Source organism: Chrysemys picta, chromosome 2 (assembly GCF_011386835.1).
Source record: "Chrysemys picta bellii isolate R12L10 chromosome 2, ASM1138683v2, whole genome shotgun sequence".
NCBI lineage: Eukaryota > Metazoa > Chordata > Testudines > Emydidae > Chrysemys > Chrysemys picta.
The window spans coordinates 151224251-151244689 of NC_088792.1; the positions used below are offsets into that span (position 1 = coordinate 151224251).

A 20439-nucleotide genomic window follows, 5' to 3' on the forward strand; every position below is an offset into this window, starting at 1 on the left:
TTGGGCAGGCAAAACTCCCACCATTGGGAAGAATCAAAGCTACATGATTTGGCTCTAAACTTCCAAAACAAACAATATGCTTTCTCCAAGATGCCCATCACCACAATATCTGGGCATCAGTGAGATCTGTAGCGATTCACAGAAGGCACTAGGATGTTTTCATATGATAAAAACCTATCCCAGTGTGCAGTACGTATACATCTTCAAAGCAGTTACTATGCTAAGCTAATCTGACTGGGTTGGTGATGCCGATTTAGCTGCCTTAGGTCTTCATCTATACACAGACTTGCACAGAAATAACAAAATCAGTTTGGACTGTCTCCTTTTGTTATTTCAGTGCAGGTTTGTGGGTAGACCAGCCTTTATTTTACTGAGAGTCACCTCTTCTGATACGGTTAATTAATTCAGCCGTCCTCTCTTTTTACCCCAGCATAAATTCCACTGATTTCAACGGAGTTGCTTATTATGTGACATTAGAATAAGGCTCATAAAGTTAAATTAAAAAGTACATAAAAAGTACATCACACCAGAGATAATAAATCAAACAGAGAGATGATTAATGAATAAATAAGAATGGCAAAACTCTACCAAGCTCCACAATAAGAATGTAACAGTGCAACAATTTGAGCCAACGTTTTAACATACGCAGTGGGTTGTTACTTAAATGCTGACTACTACACCGCCTTTTCAAGTGTAACGTGTAGTTATACTCTGAAAAGGGACAATAAAAAGGAAGCTGTAGAGTTCTAAATGTATTGTGCTTTCTCTCATTATCTTGCAGAGCAAATACGCTGCATTTATGAGTCACTTGCTGTATACAGAATCACAGAAATGATTGAGACATCGTCAAGTGCAGCCACTTGCGCTGAGGTAGGACCAAGTAAACCTAGACCATCCCTGACAGGGGTTTGTTCAGCCTGTTTTTAAAAACTCCGGTGATGGGGATTCCACAACCTCCCTTGGAAGCCTATTCCAGAGCTTAACTAGAGTTAGAAAGTTTTTCCTAATGTCTAACCTAAATCTCTCTTGTTGCAGATTAAGCCCATTGTTTCTTGTCCTACCTTCAGTGGACATAGAGAACAAATGATCACTGTCCTCTTTATAGCTGCCATTAACATATTTGAAGATTTATCTGGTCCCCCGCCCCCGTCTTCTTTTCTCAAGACTAAACATGTCCAGTTTTTTTAACTTTTCCTCACAGGTCAGGTTTTTTAAAAACTTTTAGTGTATTTATATGTAATGACATTTGTATGTAACTATATATAATCAAAGGGAAAAATAAATAAGTTAATGGATGCACAGAAATTAGACATCAATTTTGTCTTCATTTCTCAACTGTACCACATCTCCTGCTTGACAACAGTTGCATTCTCTCTGGCTTATATTACGTAAGGCATAATGAAATGAACATTCATCAATAAAAATGGAAAGTGAAACCCAGCATAAGGCACTGTTAGTTTTGATGCAATACTGCATCCGCTTTTTTCAGCTTTTCCTCACCTGTCAGGTTTATATAATCTCAGGATGCTTTGCAAACATTAACTAGAGCCTTACTAACACCTGCAGGTCTCAGAACAGAACCCAGGAGTCCCAGCTCCAACCACTAGTCACAGCTTCCTCAACACACATATGTGGGTTTTTTTGGGGCTGTAAGCCTAAAACCCACTAGAGAGACAAGGTGGGTGAGGTAATATCCTATCGAATATCCTGGGACTGATACGGCTACAATTACACTGCATAAGACCCACCAGGTGACAGAAATTAATTTAGCAACAACCTCATCATCATCATCCCTTCATTGCCTAACTTCATATTGGATGGATTACAGTGGAGTGAAATGTATTAAAGAACCTCACTGCATCGGACTGCAAAAGGTGTCAATGTGTAATCACGGAAAAGTGGAAGTCAAATGCAAACATATCAGAGCAGTAGTGATTTACAGTTGCAGTGCATAATCTACTTTAGCTACGTATCTGGCCCCCAGATGCTCAAAGGTGTTTAGGGACTTCACTCCCAGGGGTTTCAATGAAAGTCAGGAGAGCTCAGTACCTTTGAGGATCTGGTCTTATGCACTTCACAAACTTTAACGTATTTATCCTCACAACAGCAGCACTGTTATCCCTACTTTACAGATGAGGAACCTGAGGCCTTGAGAGACTAAAGCCCCGATGTTTAACAGAATTCGGGCATTGCTGTGCTGAGCATTAAAATACTTAATTGATTTAGGAGCCTCTCATTTTCAAAAGGGATTTAGGCACTTAGGAGCCTACATAATTGGCATATTGGCTCCTAATCCCTTTTGAAAGTGAGACAAGGGCTCCTAAATCAGTTTGGGGTTGCAATGCTGAGTGCAGTGACACCTACATATCATTAAAACAACAAGGAGTCTGGTATCATTACAAATCTGGGCCTAATTGAGTGCTCAGGGTCACACAGGAGGTCTGTGGCAGACCAGGGAACCGCACTCCACTCTCCCCAGGCCTACACTAGTGGTCTAACATCCTCTCACACAGAATAAATTTGCAGTCCATCACCGTAGCCACTTGCCCACATGGTCTTATTATTTACATTACACGATCTTACTATTCATACATGTCAATGACTACACAAGTGGAGAATCAGAGTTGATATTGTCGGTTACACTGTGCGCCATTTGACATGCCATTAACCCTCCCTTCCACCAAATTACTCTGAGATGAGTGACACTTTCCTCTAGTTCTAGGTAAGGCTTCAGCGTGCCAATGAAACCACTTCAAGAAAATCCCACCGCTGTTTGCATTGAGAGGTTAATACCGATGATCTGTGGTAAGGAGTAGCCATCTAAGTCTAGGAGCACCGTCCCTGTCTGTAGACACGTGCGTAGTTCAAACAGGCTGTGCAAAGATAACGTTGACACATGAGGTTTGCTCCATCTCTCCCCTCCTTCTTCCACCTTTTCTTCAAACTTTATCCACCTGGAACAAAAGCCACAGTTGTGATCAGTCCAGGGTACAAACGCATGTCTGGTAAATTGCACATCTGTCCAAACAGTGCACCAATCAGGTGATCAAGGATCATGGTGATGGGCACAGTGTAAGAACTTGAACAGAATAGATCTATCACAGGGCAGCTGCTGTACAGCCTGTGTGCATTCTACAGTTAGATATATTTATCAGCAATAAACTGGATTCACAGCCATTGTTTCAGTAAGAGCCGAGGTGCTTGGAGGAGCCCAGGACTGGAACAGCTGAGGAGTGAGAGGCATTGGCAGAGCGTGAGTCAGGGCTGGGGTATCTAGAAGAGCCCTAGGTCAGGGTGATGGTGCATTGGCAACGCTGCATAGCTAGAGGAATCTTACAAGAGTTTTACCAGCAGTATTAGCACTATGCTAGATGAGGCTCCTTTCATGAGTCCAGTTCATATATGGTTTTAAATGATCTCTTTTATTAAAGGGAGGTAATGCTTCACATGTACATAGATAGCACTTTTCACCTGCCAAGTGCTTTATGAGCATCAACTAATTCATCCTCAGACCATCCCTGCAATGTAGGTTTGCATATTACAGATGAGGAAGTGGAGGCAGAAAGGTTAAGTTATTTGCCTAAAGTCACATCATCTGAAAGAGGAACAGAACCTGCCGGGTTGGTAAACCTCACTGCTGGGATCAGGTCCTCCCCCTCCTCTTTCTCACTCAATATAATACTTACGCTGCTATGAAAAAAAATAGATTGTAAAGTCTTTCAAGGCAGGGAAACCCTTTTATCGGTGAAGTGCCATGTGCATCTATGGAATAATAATGTGCTTATGCATACAACTAACAAATACTAAAAGGACAGGTGTCACAGAGTGCCTGGAGCAAGGGGTCTGGTGCAGTGAGCTCTTTGCTCATCCTTTAACAATTAAAGTTCAACCCCCAAAATTGGTCACCTGAGCCCTTAAACTTCAAGACAAAACAGCCAGTTTTTTGTACCCCCTTCAGCTGAAGGTGCAGTTAGATGGTTAGGTTCTGAGGGCCTGGGGTTCCAGGCCTGGGGTTCTGGGTTAGGGCTAGGGGAGCTCCCCTCTTCTCCCAGCTTCATCCAGCACTGCCCCTACAAAGAAGCAAGCAAGCCCTCTTATATCGCCTGGTGGGTCCAGATTGGTTAATACCTCCTCCCACTCCCCTTCTAGCCCCTGGAGGACCAAGTCTTGTTGGTTCTGCAGGTAGCAGAACCTGAGTGGCAGGTTCTGAGGTCTAACTCATTGCCCCTCTTTCCCAGCCAATGCTTTTCCTTTGGGTGGAGTGCTTCAGGGTGGTGATGGGGCAAAAAAGGCCTGGTACACCTGTTGTGGTAGGACACTGGAAAACTCATTTAATCAGCTTGATAGTGATCAGAGTTCCCAAAACCTTAACCTGCTCTATTCATTTCAGTGATGGGTTAATTACATTTTGGCTACATTATTTCTGTGAAGGATTTCAGCATCAGGAAAATATGAAATGGCAAATGAGAGGATGCAGCATGCTGACTAAGCAAAGTTTCATCCCCAGTGATGTAACATTTATAACACACCTCCGCCATTCAAGGAGATTAAGTATCAGAGGGGTAGCCGTGTTAGTCTGGATCTGTAAAAGCAGCAAAGAGTCCTGTGGCACCTTATAGACTAACAGACGTATTGGAGCATGAGCTTTCGTGGGTGACTACATGCATCCGATGAAGTGGGTATTCACCCACGAAAGCTCATGCTCCAATACGTCTGTTAGTCTATAAGGTGCCACAGGACTCAAGGAGATTAAAGCGCTTTAGAGACATTTGTTAATTAACTCTATTGGCACTATTATACCATTTTGCAGTGACTAAACTGGGATGCTGAGCTAACTTGACGTCATTCTGAATTGGTGGCAGAAAAGAACTTAGGATCTCTCACTCCCAGTCCTCTGCTCCAACCTCTAGACCCACAATCCCTTCTGAGATCTGGGAACAGACCACAGGAATCTTGACTTCCAGTCCCTTCTGCAAATATTAGACCATGCTCTTCTACCAGACCTGAGAAAAGAACCCTAGAGTCCCGACTTCCTGCTCCAATCACTAGACAACGCTCCCTCCCTTAAAAAAAACCCAAACTATTCTGCTTTTAATGTTCTGCATCAGCTTCTTAACATTCATCATGAAGAGTAACACAAATAAATGAATGAGAGCAGATTTCTGCAGGCTCCCTGGGAATATGACTTGTGCTCCAATTAAGCACAAGTAATTCTCGGCAACGCGCCTGTATTTATTTTGGAAATAAAGCTGCTGTTCCTTTAAATCAGGTTTGCAGAGGCCCAGCTCCATGAATTCTCATGGATTAGTCAGTCTAGGGCTTAACCTGGCAGCTTTTAACTGGTACAACTTGGATTTTGGCTCATGTCACTGCAGTGGGGACAGAGGGAAAGAACAGAGGACAACAGGGGCTTTAAAAAAAAAGAAAAAAGAGTAGCAACAGAGTATATGCTAATTCTGCCTGCAAATACTGGAAACAGCTCTGGATTATCCAGGCTATGGTCAGGGACATACCTGGTGGTTCCTTCTCCCCAGTAGCTCCTTTAGGTTGGCATTTACCAAACTACAAAGGGGAGGCAGATTGACACACTTCAATGTTTTTTTCCCAGTGGGAGAACTAATTTAGATAATCTTTCCCGCTGCAGCTTTGCTGCTCATTTAGGATTCTGGGATTCAGGGCCGGTTCTGGCTTTTTTGCTGCCTGAGGCAAAAAAGCCTCCCGCTGCCCGCCCCCGCCTGGGAGCACGGCAGGGGAGGGCGCCGAGCCCAGCCGCGGGCCTGCTCTCCCTGACCTGCCGGAGCGCTGGGGGGAGGGCGGAGAGCCCGTCCGGGGCTCCGCTCTCCCCGGCGGCCAGAGCGCCGGGAGGAGGACGGAGAGCCCGGCCAGGGCTCCGCTCTCCCCGGCGGCCAGAGCGCTGGGGGGAGGGCGGTGAGCTCGCCGCGGCTCCGCTCTCCCTGGCAGCCGGAGCACTGGGGGAGGGCGGCGGCGAGCCCAGTCATGGCCCCGCTCTCGGGCCAGAGCGCCGCGCCGCCCCAAGCACATGCTTGGTGGCCTGGAGCCGGCCCTGCTGGGATTCATTGCTCTTGAACCAAGGGGGGGTGGGATGTGGAAGACTCTGTTTCCTCCCAGTTAACAGAGTAGAGCAGCATTCGCCCATTTAGCAGCGAAGAAAGGAAATAGATTCTGGGTGCTGTAAGTCTGATTCAGGGCAAGGCAACAGGCTAGTGTTACCTCACCCAGGTTTTGCAGGAAGTGATTGAAAAGGTACGGTGGCTATTGTTCTGTACTACTATTGCCGTATGATGGATTGTGAAGGTGGATTGACAAACAAAAGGCTATTAATGCAGCAGGAGAAGGAGACAGTATAATGTAGTGGTTCGAGCACATGTGGTTTCTAGTCCTAGCTCTAACACGGATTTAATGTGTGATCTGGGCAAGCCACGAATGGCCTCTGGATGCCTCAGTTTTCTGTGCCAAACCTGACACACAACACGGCCTGCATTAGGAAGTGCAGTGCACCCAAGACAGTGAGAGCTGCAGGAATGTAACGCTTCTGATAATCAGGCTCAAGTTTGGCTGAGCAATCGGAAGCAACCCTTAAAAAAAAAATTAGCTTAAACTCTCTGGTGCCTAGGGTGACCAGATGTCCCGCTTTTATAGGGACAGTCCCGATATTTGGGGCTTTGTCTTATATAGGTGCCAATTACTCCCCACCCCCTGTCCCGATTTTTCACCCTTGCTACCTGGTCACCCTACTGGTCCCTCAGTTTCCCCTCTTGTCAGAGGGCAACCATAATAGCTACTCACCCTTTGGAAGGCACTTGGAGATCTTTGAATGAAAAATGTTACATGAACACAAAATGGTGTTTGTTAAAACTAGAGAAAGGCAATCAGCGAATAGTATTTTAAATAAATACATAAAACCGAGAGGGCGCTATACTGGAACCATGTCAGGAGATACTGCAGAGCTTTAGTTAGGAGAAATTCAAGGAATATTTTAAAGAGCATCAACGTGAGATTCGTTATTCAGAAAGGGAAAAGTCCTGGTTTATTGCATTTTTCTTCCTACCACAATGTAGCTCCTTTCACCCACTGATCTCAAATTCTTTACAGATATTCGTTAATAAACCCTCACCACAGGTCAGCTTTAGCTCTCCTATAATGTTCACAACGTATCATTGGCCTGTGTCTTTCACACTATAGCAACCTGATGCTATGACACAAACATCACCGCCTCACAATACAACCAAGCGATGACTCTCTTGCACTAACCCCTAGATCACATACCCATCCCAAAGCTGGGAATACGACCCAGGAGTAACCCCTCCCTGCTCTAACTGCTAGGATACACTTCCCCACACCAGGATTAGAACCCAGGAGTCTCAACACCTAATCTCCTGCTCTAAATACTAGACCACCCTGTATCCTTTTAAGCAGAGCTACAAAAGCGGTTGCTAAATTAACGTGCATCTCAGTCACATTATTTACATCAGTGCTGGCCAAGAGATTTATGGTCACTGAGTAAGATGCCTGCCATACTGAGGCTGGCCAAGAGCCCACTGATGGCAAGATATGAAGCCACCTGGAGATTTGCATTCTCTGTTTCCATTTTCAGTCCCAGTATCATGCAGTCCCCCACGCATTGCGGTGGTTACTCTCATTAGTCATCCCCCAGTGCTTAGTTGATGCCTGGATCCGGTGGTTCCTCCCCTGAGACTGAGGGGAGGGACCTTTAGACATGGGTGGGCCCACACCCACCCATCTGCAATGCTTCAGGAGGTGTTCTCACAGCGTGCTCTGCCATCCGGGCTTTAGGAACGACCACAACGTTAAGCGTTGACCATGTTAGCAGAAAACAGACAGGGGTATTGCAAGTGGTTTCGCTAACACTGCTCATGATCAAATTCTAACGAAGCTGGGTTAGCACAGACACGTTCCAGATCTGGGAACCACGTCAGGGCTAAGGAACTGTGTCAGATGAGGGACATTTGCTATCTATTCCGGGGAACCTCAATGGATTTGCTAAGTGCACTGCTACAAACCTCGACCAATGCACCTCAGTCCCGTACTGGGACCCTCAGTTCTGCACTGAACTGCACCACCCTAGTATGGTCTAGTCATGAGATCTCATGCAGCAATGCTGATATTCCCGAGTCCCAAACTGGCCCCTCCTCATCCAGCACTGCCAACGCTTCTTAACGCTGACCTGCACCATGCTGCTGCTATTTCTGTCCTGCTCCCTCAGGATAGCTCTGACGACACCCATAATTCTGGTCTGCAGCACCCCCTGCTGCTTTAGTCCTGGACTCCCTAACACAAGTATCTCTGTAGTCCTCATCCACAACTCCCTGGCTATTCTGCCTCTGACCATGTGGCAATTTTATGACGTGCCCAATGGCAATAGCGTGAGCAGCTCACACTTATTGTCGCTTGTGAGCAGAGGCAGGATTTCAACTTCGGATCACAAAGGTAAAAGGTTTGTGTCCTCATCCCCCTGCAGTCCAGAATCCTGCCTATGGTACTGGGAGAATTTACACCAGATGACAATCTGCTCACTACTGCTTCAAAAGAAGACGACACCCCCTAATGCTCCTTTACAATCTGGAGTACTCACTGAGATGGGTGAGATTCCAGCACCTAGGGAGGTGGTGGAATCTCCTTCCTTAGAGGTTTTTAAGGTCAGGCTTGGCAAAGCCCTGGCTGGGATGATTTAGTTGGGGATTGGTCCTGCTTTGAGCAGGGGGTTGGACTAGATGACCTCCTGAGGTCCCTTCCAACCCTAATCTTCTATGAGAAAAATTCCTTCCTGACTTCTGCACTGAAGCATGAGTTTCTGCTACCTTTGGCCTATTCTGTTTTATCATTTGTGTGACAGTTGCACCTAGAGGCCCCAGCTCAGGTCAGGGATCCATTGCGCTAGGTGCTGTACAAACGCACCCTGAAGATAGTCCCTGCCCCAAACAGTATGATTTGAACAGACTTCGTGTGACCAGGGGTCCGGTTTTCGACCAGAAATCCCAGTGGAAAAGGGGCCCTGGGGGCTCTGGTCAGCACCGTTGACCAGGCCGTTAATAGTCTGGTCAGTGGTGCTGTGGCTCTAAGGAAGGCTAGTCCCTACCTGTCCCGGCACCATGCTGCACCCCAGAAGTGACCAGCAGGTCCAGTTCCTAGGTGGGGGGGCCACAGGGCTCTGCATGCTGCCTCCGCCCTGTTAGCACCAGCTCCACACTCCCATTGGCCTGGGGGCGAGAGCAGCACGCAGAGCATCCTGGCCCCCATATCCCCGCCTAGGAGCCAGACCTGCTGGCTGCTTCTGGGGCGCAGCGTGGTGCCAGGACAGGCAGGGAGCCTGCCGTAGCCTTGCTGTGCCACTGATCGGGAGCCGCCCAAGGTAAGTCCGTGCCCCAACTCTGAGCCCCAAGCCGCTGCCCTCTAAACCCAGAGACCCCCTTTGCACCCCAAACCCCTCATCCCTGTCCCCACCCCAAAGCCCGTACCCCCAACCGGAGCCCTCACCCCCACAGCTCCCCCCACACCCCAGCCTCAACCCGCAGCCCCCTCCCACATTCCGAATCTCTCGGCCCCACTCCCCAGCCTGGAGCTCCATCTTGCACCCCAACCCCTCATCCCCACCCCAGAGCCCGCACCCCCAGCCATAGCCCTCACCTCCTCCTGCACCCCAACCCCCTCCCTCAGCCCAGTGAAAGTGAGTGAGGGTGGGGGAGAGTGAGCCACCGAGGGAGGGGGAAATGTAGTGAATGAGGGGTGGGGCGGGGCCTCGGGGAGGGGCGGGGCTAGAGTGTTCGGTTTTGTGAGATTAGAAAGTTGGCAACCCTAAACAGACTAGACACTGTCACCACAGCAAGTGTAATTTCCGAGCATCATTATCCCAGGCGTGGCAATCTAACATGCAATGTCTCACCCTTGGCCTTTTTGCGCAGTCAGCTTTCTCCCCATGTTAGACTCCCGGAGCCAAGCCCACATGGTCTTGACGGCTGCTTGGCTCTGAAGATGAAGTTTCCTGTTTAGGCTTGCCAAGGTTTTATTTGCAGGTAGTGCTCACGCAGCGAAGGAGCTGGCTCCCCGCAGCTAAAGAGGCTGTGAATTCCTGACCCAAGGAGAGAGGAAACGCAGGGCCTGCAATTCGGCAGCTTTTAAACCTGTAGTGGAAATGCTCGCATGAAGTCCTGGGCGGTCCCTGGAGACTGAAGCCCTCTATCTCCAGAGTGGGTACAGCACAGCCAGGAGCACTGTAACCGCCTCCCTGCGCTACCTCTCTAATGCGCCTGAACCAGCTTTGATTGGGTGAGAGGGAGTCCAGTCTCCAGGGCCCATTCACTCCTTGGTCTCCCTACGGAGAAAGGCTGATTAGTGTCAATCGTGCTGATGACTTTTAGGCCGAGCAAACACACCTACCGCCTCAAGGGTCTGGAAAGAGATCCATCAAACTCCCTCCGTAACCTGCACCTTGGAGAGCATTTAATTCTGCCACACACCCAGCCCCACAGAATAAGGGTTTACCATAGAAAGGAATAAAACCCTTTGGGGAAAATAATTAAATGGCTCCCTAAGCAGTGGCCAAAAATATCATCATAATACAATATAATATAATATATGGAGATATACCTATCTCATAGAACTGGAAGGGACCCTGAAAGGTCATTGAGTTCAGCCCCCTGCCTTCACTAGCAGGACCAAGTACTTATTTTTGCCCCAGATCCCCAAGTGGCCCCCTCAAGGATTGAACTCACAACCCTGGGTTTAGCAGGCCAGTGCTCAAACCACTGAGTTATCCCTCCCCACATCTATTAGGAACATTAACCTATAGAATGCTGGTGTTTTATCCAGGTTGGCAACAAAATGAATGCTTAGGATGTAGATTATATATGCCCAGTCTCCAAAGCGTTAAACCACATTCAGCAGACACTTAGCAGCCCTGGGGTCACAGCTCAGTGTGATCACACTTCTGCTAACAACCCAAACACTTAGGATATGTCTACACTGCCCATATTGGGGCATCCACACTGCATTGTAAGCCTGGGTTTACAATTACTGGACCCGGGTTTCACAGTCGTGCTAACGCGTCTATACTGTGTGACGCAGACCTTCCAACTTGGGTCTGCAGCTTGACCTGTGTCCACACTGCACAGTGACAGGGAATGGATCCAAGTCACAGTGGGACTTGGGCTCTGACCCACTCCCCCTTAGTAGGATCCTAGGACCTGGGGCCAGAGTGCCTGCTGACCTGAGTCAGACTGATCTGTGTGTGGACGGAAGCAGGGAGCGGGTGGGGGTGGGGACTTGGGCTCAAACCGGAGTCAGAGTCCTGGCTTAGTGTGCAGTGTAGACATACCCATATAGAGCCAATTTAGTGTGCAGACAGGAAGACCAAGGGGAAAAAAATGAAATACCACCCAAATTATTCAAGTGAGTTAGGAGAACAAGTTTCATTGAAAGTCAGTGGGACTTGTGCTCCTGCTCACTTAGATGCTTTGGGAAATTGCTTGCTTCAAAAAACAGACTAAAAGTTAATTAAATCGGTTGCCCAAACAACAGCCTCGACAATGTCTAATGCCTCACACACGTCGTTTCTTTGGATCCTCGCTGATGGGACAGGGCTGGATCCTGCCAGGCTGGGCCAGGTTCTAAGTGACACCAGTTCCCACTGAAGATAAAGGAAGTTGATGGACGTAGCCCATTGCAGAATCAGCCTAATAGTGATGAAAACACGTTGTGCTTCCAAGTACCTTTCATCCAAAGATCTCATACAGCTTTCTAAACATTAATGAAACAAGCTTCACCTTTTAAGATAGGGACGATGACCTACATTAATAGTTTCCAAGATCAGAATGGACCATTGTGATCATCTAGTCTGACTTCCTGCCTAACTCATGCCACGGCAGTTCCCCAAAATAATTCCTAGACCAGAGCTTTTAGAAAAACATCTAATCTTGATTTAAAAATTGCCACTGATGGAAAATCCACAACTCTTGGTAAATTTTTCCAATGCTTAATTGCCCTCACTATTGAAATGTTAAACCATATTTCTTAAGTTTGTCTAGCTTTAGCTTCCAACCATTGGATGATGTTACATCTTTGTCTGCTAGACTGAAGAGCCCACTGCCAAATATTTGTTCCTCATGTAGGTACTTATAGGGCTTGTCTATATGGTGCCATTGTCTGCAATAGAGGGGCACTAGATTGTGTGCTGACCCATGTGGACCCTGCTGGCATGCACTAAAAGTTCCCTAGTGCACATTAATATGGTCCTGTTTCAAACTGTACTACGTTAACATGCATTAGGGAACTTTTAGTGCATGCCAGCCGAGTCCACATCACCAGTTAGTGCGCAACACGCTGGTGTGCTTTAGAATCTACTCCCCTGTAGTACGGACTAAGGTACCATGTAGGCAAGCCCATAAACTGTGATCAAGTCATCCCTTAGACTCAAGAAGCTCAATTTATTGAGGCGATCACTATAAGGCAGGTTTTCGAAACTTTTATTCATTCTTGTGGCTCTTCTCTGAACCCTCTCCAGTTTGTCAACATCCTTCTTGAATCATGGACAGCAGAACTGGACACAGGATTCCAGCAGCACTCACATCAGCACCAAACAGAGGTAAAATATGTTATCTAATCCTACTTGAGGTTACAGATGCTGAGGCCCAGGAAAAGGAAGTGTCTTGCCTAAGGGTCACACAGCAAGTCAGTGGCAAGAGCCTCTGTCTTGACTCCCAGTCCCCCTCCTCTAACCACTAGACTCCACTCCCTGTCCAGAGCTGGGAACACAATCACTTGCCCAGTAGTTCAAGAACTTTAACACTCAGAACCACCAAACTAACTGTGATTTCCTTCCGCACCTTGAATCCAGCAAGTCTTTGCAGGCAAAAAAAACCCCCCTGTGATCATGGCAAGGAACTATCAGTTTTAGCAGCCACCAGGTTTCCGCAAGGTGAACTTTTTCATGGTGGTGGGTAGATCGGACCATTACCCAGTAACCTTTATCTGTCTTAGGTAGATAGAGATCATATAGTCCCCAATACCATAGTACCGGAGAATGTCACCGTCTTTAATATATTTATCCTCAGCACATCCCTGGGAAGCAGGGGCGTGCTATTATCTTCATTTTACAGATGGCAAATTATGGCACACGGGCCCTGATCCTTAAAGGTGTTGAGGCATTTAACTCTCATTTAAATCAATAGGGGTTAGGCTCCTAAGTCCCAAGGTCACATGGGCTGTCTGGGGCAGAGCATGGATTTGAACCCACGTGTTCTGGACCGCCCACCTCTGCATGGCACTCCCATGCCTGAGAGGCACCACACTAGTCGGTACAGAAACAAAGGGGTCAGTAGGACACTGTGTGCCCATCTCATTGTTCCAGGAGCTGCACGTGGAAATCCCTGGGCGCCAGAGAGCAAGCACATCCCCTGGCGCCGGCCCTACGCGCACATCAAACAAGGTCATTATGCGGCACAAGTGGGATGTCACTGGTGCACGTGGGTGAGATAGAGAGACAGAATTAATAAAAATCTATCTTATTAACTGCCTGACCTCACCCCATCGATCCCATTCGAAATGGCAGGAACACACAAATCCCTTTGTGTTACAATAGAGAAAGGGCTCAGCTGAGCTCAAAAAGCCACCTAAATCCCTGGCGCAATAGTGACTCCTTTTTCAAAGAATGAAGCTCAATGGGGAAAAAAAAAAGAACTAATAATGCTTACAAAACTTACGCTAGGAAGAGAAAATTCCACATGGATTTGAGATTTTTTACTTGGTTAAGCTCATAATTCCATAAAACGAACACTATTTGTGGTTCCTCTAATACTTTTATTAAAAGTTTTGGTTTTTTTCTTTTCTTTTTTTTAAGATCTGGAACAGTGGGGCATGTTAACTCTTTAGATGCCATGAAAAGCGAGAATGCAGAAATATTAGACAGATGGGGCTTGATTTTTTCACTGTCTTGACATGTGGTAGAATCATTTCCAAAGGGTGTGAAACAAAGGATGTCAAATGATACCAATCTAATCTGGTAGCATTTTGCACCAATTTTCTTTGCCATGCTGTCAGCTCTATACCAGTTCCATGCTTATGCTATGCCAGTTCCATACAGTGTTATCTACGCCAATTCCATGCGATGCCCATGCCGTTTCAGTCTCCTGAACTCTTATTTCACAGGTTACTAGCAATAGTAATGGCTTTGATTCTTAAATCCACTCATGATCCAAGCACAGAGGCAGAGGCTGGAGGAATGAAACTGAAGCCACCCGCCGAGCACGTGCTGTGACTGCTGCTTATCACACTGTTCGGAATTAGAGCTGAGCAAAAAATTTCCAGTTTGGTTGTCAAAATGAAAAGTCCAAAAAAATGTTCCTTTTAGATCAGCCTGAAATGACAATCTTTTGTTTTTTCTTGCTGCAATGTTAAACTGGGGAGAGGCGGGGGGAGATTTTCAGGTCGAATACAATGTTTCGACCTGAAAAAAAAAAAAGTTTAATTTTTTTAAAACTTTTTTTTTTGTTAAAGTTAAATCTAGCTAAATTTCCATACAAAATGTTATTTTAAAACAAAAAGTTGAAATGTTCCGTTTATACATTTTTGGAATCCCTCTCCCCTTTTTTCTGTGGCCAAAAATATTTGCTGAATTTGACTTAAATTTGCCAACGGTTTTAGTTGAGAATCTCAGCTATTCACCCGAAACTGCATTTTTCGGTGAATAAACTAGTTAGCAAAAAATAAATATAAATAAAAAAAATTAAAAAATTCACCCAACTCTATTTGTAATTGCAGCCTTGCCCAGACACAGGGCAATAAATTAATAAATACTGGGGTCCTTTTATTTGCTGTCTGGTGGTGGAGCCTATAGTGTGTGCTATTTTTCTCCACAACTTCTTCTTTCTTGCCACTTCCCTATTTGAAGTCAGTGACTTTTGTAACTTTGTTCCAAAACTCATGATCATACATGAGGCTGTCATGAAGATCGGTCCCTCTGAGGTCTGCTGATATTTGGTCCATGTACCTAGTCTTTGGTCTCCCTCTTGTTCATCATCCATCCACAGTCACTACAAGAGCTCTCTGGTCTCTGCCAGATATGCCCATACCAATATAACCAAGCCTTCTTCAACTTGTCTTCAATTGGAGCAACCCATATTAGGCCCCTTACCACCTCAAGGGCTAGAAACTTACTTAAAAAAAAAAAATACAAATGATAGTTGAGATTCTCACCTAATCACATTCCTCCAGGCGCTGGGGCTTTAAGAAACACACCAAATATTGCAAGACTCAAGATAAGACTCCATTCCACAGGCAGCTGCGGTTTTTCAACTCTGGAGTGGGCTCCTAGAAACAGCTATGTTTCTAGCCACCATGTTTTACATTGTCCCTCTTTCAGGATTTGTGTCACTTTGCATGGTCAAGCAATGAACTGGCCCATACTTGCTGTTTCCTAATCAATTTCAAAACCAATCACCCTGTTGCAATTTGAGGACTGATTAATAGATTTAGCCAGTGTGTTTGGTCTCAGCAACACCATGGTCATGAAGCCACTGGGTATCTCCTGTAAAAGCACCCGGTGTAACTTCACTGTGGTCACAAGCAATTTGTGACTTTTCTTTTGCATCATCTTACTTGCGATTATAACAACTTACTGCATTTCTATAGCTACTTTAATCACGCAGGCTCCCACAGTGCTTTACTAACTATGCATATAGCAGAATCACTTCATCGAGTACAGAAATGCAACCCCCTCTGGGGTGGAATGTGGTAACTGCTCACCAGTGCACAGCAACACTACGCAATAGTTTACATATTGCCTTGTCTCAGGACTGGCTCCAGGGTTTTTGCCGCCCCAAGCGGCGGGGGAAAAAAAAAAAAGCCGCGATCGCAATTGCAATCGGTGGCACTCTGGCAGCAGGTGCTTCCCTGCTTGCTGGGCTGGTGCCTGGAGCTGGCCCTGCCTTGTCTACACTCTTTTTTTGTTTCCCCCTTACAATTTGCCATTATTGGGAGTGCCAACGTATACAAGACTTATCATTGTGTCATCTATACTTGCTCTGAGCTGGCTTAGAGGAAATGGTGCTTAAAATGTGAGAGACTTCCTGGAGCCATCTGCCCTAAGGCTCTCATCAATATTGCCACTCATGTAGCTGAACTAGCGGGAACAAAGGTGGGATATTTTGGGACCCTATCCCCAGGCAGGGGACAACCAGCTGAGTACTAACTCTGGGGGGGAAAAGCCATCTACTGAATCATCAATGCTACCTCCAGCAGCACAGTGTCTCCTAACTCTCTGCTGGGGGCACTAGGTCAGTAGTGACTTAGACTGGAAGCTGTATGGGGCAGGGACCATCATTTTGTTCTGTGTTTGTACAGCACCTAGCACAATGGGGGGTGGTGGTCCGTGATTGCGGATCTGAAGCGCTACCACAATACATGCATAATAACACTACCTACTGAATCACCAGCACTGGTGAGGTCTCCTCTCCTTACCTGGCAGATTCTTTCCACTCCATTTCTTCTCCATCGTGCTGCAGTGTGTCCATCTCAGTGAACAGGGTGGGGTTTGGAGGATCATCGTCTTCACCCAGGATGTAACGAAGGCGTTCAGCAGCTGGAGACACTAAAGCGAGGAGATAAAAAGAGTTCATTTAACCCTGGACAACTGTGGATGGTTCTCACACCAATCCGGCTTCGAAATTGCTCTAGGAACCTTGTGAGAATGAGCTTTCTGGTGAATATGTCCTGGTTACAGCCATGGAGTCACAGAGTTCAAGGTCAGAAGGAACCACCAGATCATACCTCACCTCCTGTATAGCACAGATCACCACCTGCACACCAAGCCCAACCACCAGAATAAGACCAAAGTACTACAGACTTCAGGAGGCTAAACCATTGAATGCCACAGGTAGAGAATACCAAAGGCAAGGAACTGATACTGAGATATACCTATCCGGGCAAGAAATATGAAGACTGCAGCTTTGCTTGTGATAATTTGGTCCTTTCAAACTCAGCCCCAGCCAGAACCAGGAACCAAAGCAAGAAAATGGAATTTGTTTCTCCAAAATGTTTTGTGGGTTTGAATTTTGGGTGGAGAGTCAGATCAGTTTAATCAAACCTGGCCGCCTGTTGGGGAAACAATCTTTGATTTCTCTTCCGTTTTGCTCATGCTGAAAAATCGACTTGGGAAGACCTCGCTGGGCATCTTGTGCTGTAGCGATTGCAGCAGGGTTCTTTGCTGCCAAGAGTGCAGTTGTAGCAGTCCATTCGGGCAGCCTGAGCAGCAGCCCCCTGGTTCTAGTTTTCTAGGAAAGACGCTACAAAGGCTAAAGGGGTAATTTTGATGGCAAACAAAAGTGATTCAGCATTTTTGGGGCAGCAAGATTAGTCACTCCTGACCCACAAAGCTTTGGACAAACAAAGGAGGGTGAGGGTGGAGGAGGGGACCAACAGGCGTATCTTAGATCCTGTAGTGAAAAGGACAGTTGGAGGACAATAAGCCGTTTGAGGAAACAACTCATTCAGAAACAAGAGGCCCATTGAGGAGCAGGGAAGACCGAGACAATAAAGCAATTCAGGCCAAGTTTCCTCAACAAAGAGGGCTTGAAATATAGAACAACTGGCAAATGTAATGAATGGAAGGTGCACACTCTCGATTTTGGTAATCAGTGGATACAACCACCAGCTAGATTCAGAGAATGAAATCCTGGCCCCATTTAAGTCAATGGGAATTTTGACATCGGTTACAGAAGGGCCAACATTTCACCCGTTGTATTTAAGGCCAGAAGGGACCATGATGTTAATCTAGTCTGCCCTCCTGCAAAACACAGGCCAGAGAATTTCATTTCCTGCACCACGCACGTATTTGTGGTTGAGCTAGAGCATATATTTTTTTCTGAAAGGGACATCCAATTTTGTTTAAAGACATCAAGTGATGGAGAATCTACCATGTTCCCCAGGGAAGTTGTTCCAATGGTGAATTGCCACACCGTTAAAAATCTGTGCTTTATTTCTAACTTGAATGTATCTGGCTCCAGCTTCCAGCCATTGGATCGTGTCCTGCCTTTACCTGTTAGATTAAAGATCCCTCAGCTATCCCCAGGTAAGTATTTATGGACTGAGCTTCTTAACTCTTTGGACCCGCTGGGGAAGAAACGTGACACGACATGGTGACACTCTTTGTGTTTTCTTTAGGTTCTAGTGGGCAGGGTCCTGGATCAGGAAGGTTCCACCATTTCAGTGAGATATTTTGGCTTTGTGGCAGTGCATGGCTCAGGGGACTGGTAAGTAGATACAGAACATTTAACTTCCAAGTCACCAGCTAGAATCCAGTCCAGGTTGGGGAGTGACTGATAATTATAATATAAATATATGGAGCTACACCTATTTCATAGAACTGGAAAGGACCCCGAAAGGTCATTGAGTCCAGCCCCCTGCCTTCACTAACAGGACCAAGTACTGATTTTGCCCCAAAGCCCTAAGTGGCCCCCTCAAGGACTGAGCTCACAACCCTGGGTTTGGCAGGCCAATGCTCAAACCACTGAGCTATCCCTCCCCCACCTGATGCCTGGTGCTTGGTGGCCTACGTGAAATGAGTTTGGTGCAGCCCAATCCCAGTGCACAAGTGTCCATATAATAAGAAATACTAGCACAATTGCCTTTTCCATCACATCACGCTGGTGGCTTCAGTGGAGAAGCCAAGGCTTGTATAGGTTACGGAGATTGAACCGTCCCACCTCCACCTCAGGGAGGGATGTTGAGAAGCTTGCTTTGTGCTGTGCCTGCTGCAGTTAAACATAGGACTTCAGTGTCCAGAGCTGTCAAGCCAGCACCTTCTACCAGCAATACAGCCCTGTAAGAAACAAGAAACCCTGGTCTCTAGCACAGGGGGAAATTTTGTTGCCCCCTTTTCTATGCTTTGTTTTCCTCCGGACATTGAGCTGAAACATGAGATCGTTGCTCAGACAAGACTTCCATTGATGTCATTGGGAGTTTTGCCTGAGTGGGAGCTGTACAAATTAGCCCAACGTTTCGGTTTTAGAAATTATATTTTTTTCCCTGCTGTGATATGTGAGTGGGTGGAGGTTACCCATTCACCCGTCTTTCAGCCATCAAATTCAAATCTGTTTCAGGGCTCTCTCTTTCTATTCATCTATTCTGGGATTTTCTCCCCCTCTGTCCCTCCTTCTCAACATTTTCTGTTTCTCTATCTCAGAAAGAAAGTGAAATTCTGAGATAAAGAGAGAGGGAGAGAGTTTCTTAGAGTTTTGCGCTCTCTCTCGGTCTCAGAGTTTCCCTTTCTTGCTTTCTTTATGGCTCAAGCCTCCGGAGCAAAGCCTAATGCTCCTGTCATAACAAATTAACTTTGTTTCCCGCTAAGTGTTGAGGGGAGAAAAGAACAGTCGAGACAAGCTCCGCTATTGAGCGGCTGCGTCAGAGTAAGCTTAGGCCTGTGGCTGTGGTATGTCACCCAGGGATGCGGACAGAAGTTTCAGCAGCACAGGACATTTTTAATTACCGAGAGAGCCGGTTCATTCCCTTTGAATTGTTCCGCCTGAGTGACTCTAATGCATTCCCTGTAGCCGTGTGAGGGGGGCAGGGAGGGGGAGAGCACACACTTGCCCTCCTGACTGCTTGCTCCATCGCTGAGCGAGTTTGGTGGATTTTCTCTTAAATCTCTGTGTTCACATGTTTTTAGATCTCTTGGCAGCATGCAAGGCGGCTGGCAACAGCCAGCGCAATGCTAACCCACTGCTGATGTGTGTGAGGTTAAGAATAAACGCTTCTTTAGCCAGGCTAGGAGAGACAAGGCCTAGTGGTCTGAATACTGGGCTAGAAGCCATGAACTCCTCAGTTCTAATGGCATCTCTTACCTACAGAGACAGCATTTCTTAGAGTCTAAGGACAGATAATGATAATCTATTATTATGATATCATTATTCCATGCAACACAGCCCAGGGAATTTCACGCAGTGATTCCTGAAATGGATGGGGGTTATCCATTCCCCTGGTGTAAGAGAACGCTACTGAGTTCTACTCCAAGATTTGTATCAACGGAGCGCCTAGGAATCCTCATCATGGACCAGGACCCCATTGTGCTAGGTGCTGTACAAACCCAGAACAAAAAGCTGATGGTCTAATTATAATACAAGACACTACATAAGGAGATGAACAGGCAGGGGAGTTCAGGGAAAAGTCAAGACTATATTGGCAGTCTTCTTGAAAGGTATCCAGTCATGATTTAAAGACTCCTAATGATGATGAATTAACTATTATTTTGAGTGTCTCCATGAAAATGGGAGTAGTGCTCACCCAGAGTTACTGTGGGTATTTTGAAAATAGAAGGCCCTAGAGATGTGCGTGATAGAGAGGCAGGGTAATCCAGGGCTTAGGGCACTGGAGTAGGTCCTGTCTCCGCCATTAACTCACTGGGTGATCTTG

The 20439-nt window shown here is 46.5% G+C and overlaps 1 protein-coding gene across 7 annotated transcripts in view; it reads right to left on the reverse strand.

The window, feature by feature from the left end:
• Window positions 1–20439, reverse strand: part of SLC4A5 (solute carrier family 4 member 5) — a 133578-nt gene that overhangs the window by 83102 nt on the left and 30037 nt on the right. For all 7 annotated transcript variants that reach the window (XM_065584400.1, XM_065584401.1, XM_065584399.1 and 4 more), the window contains 2 exons: window positions 16492–16621; window positions 2794–2954 (listed from right to left, as the gene is read on the reverse strand). In XM_065584400.1, coding sequence (XP_065440472.1) covers window positions 2794–2954; window positions 16492–16621 — 291 coding nt within the window. The remainder of the gene's footprint in view (window positions 1–2793; window positions 2955–16491; window positions 16622–20439) is intronic.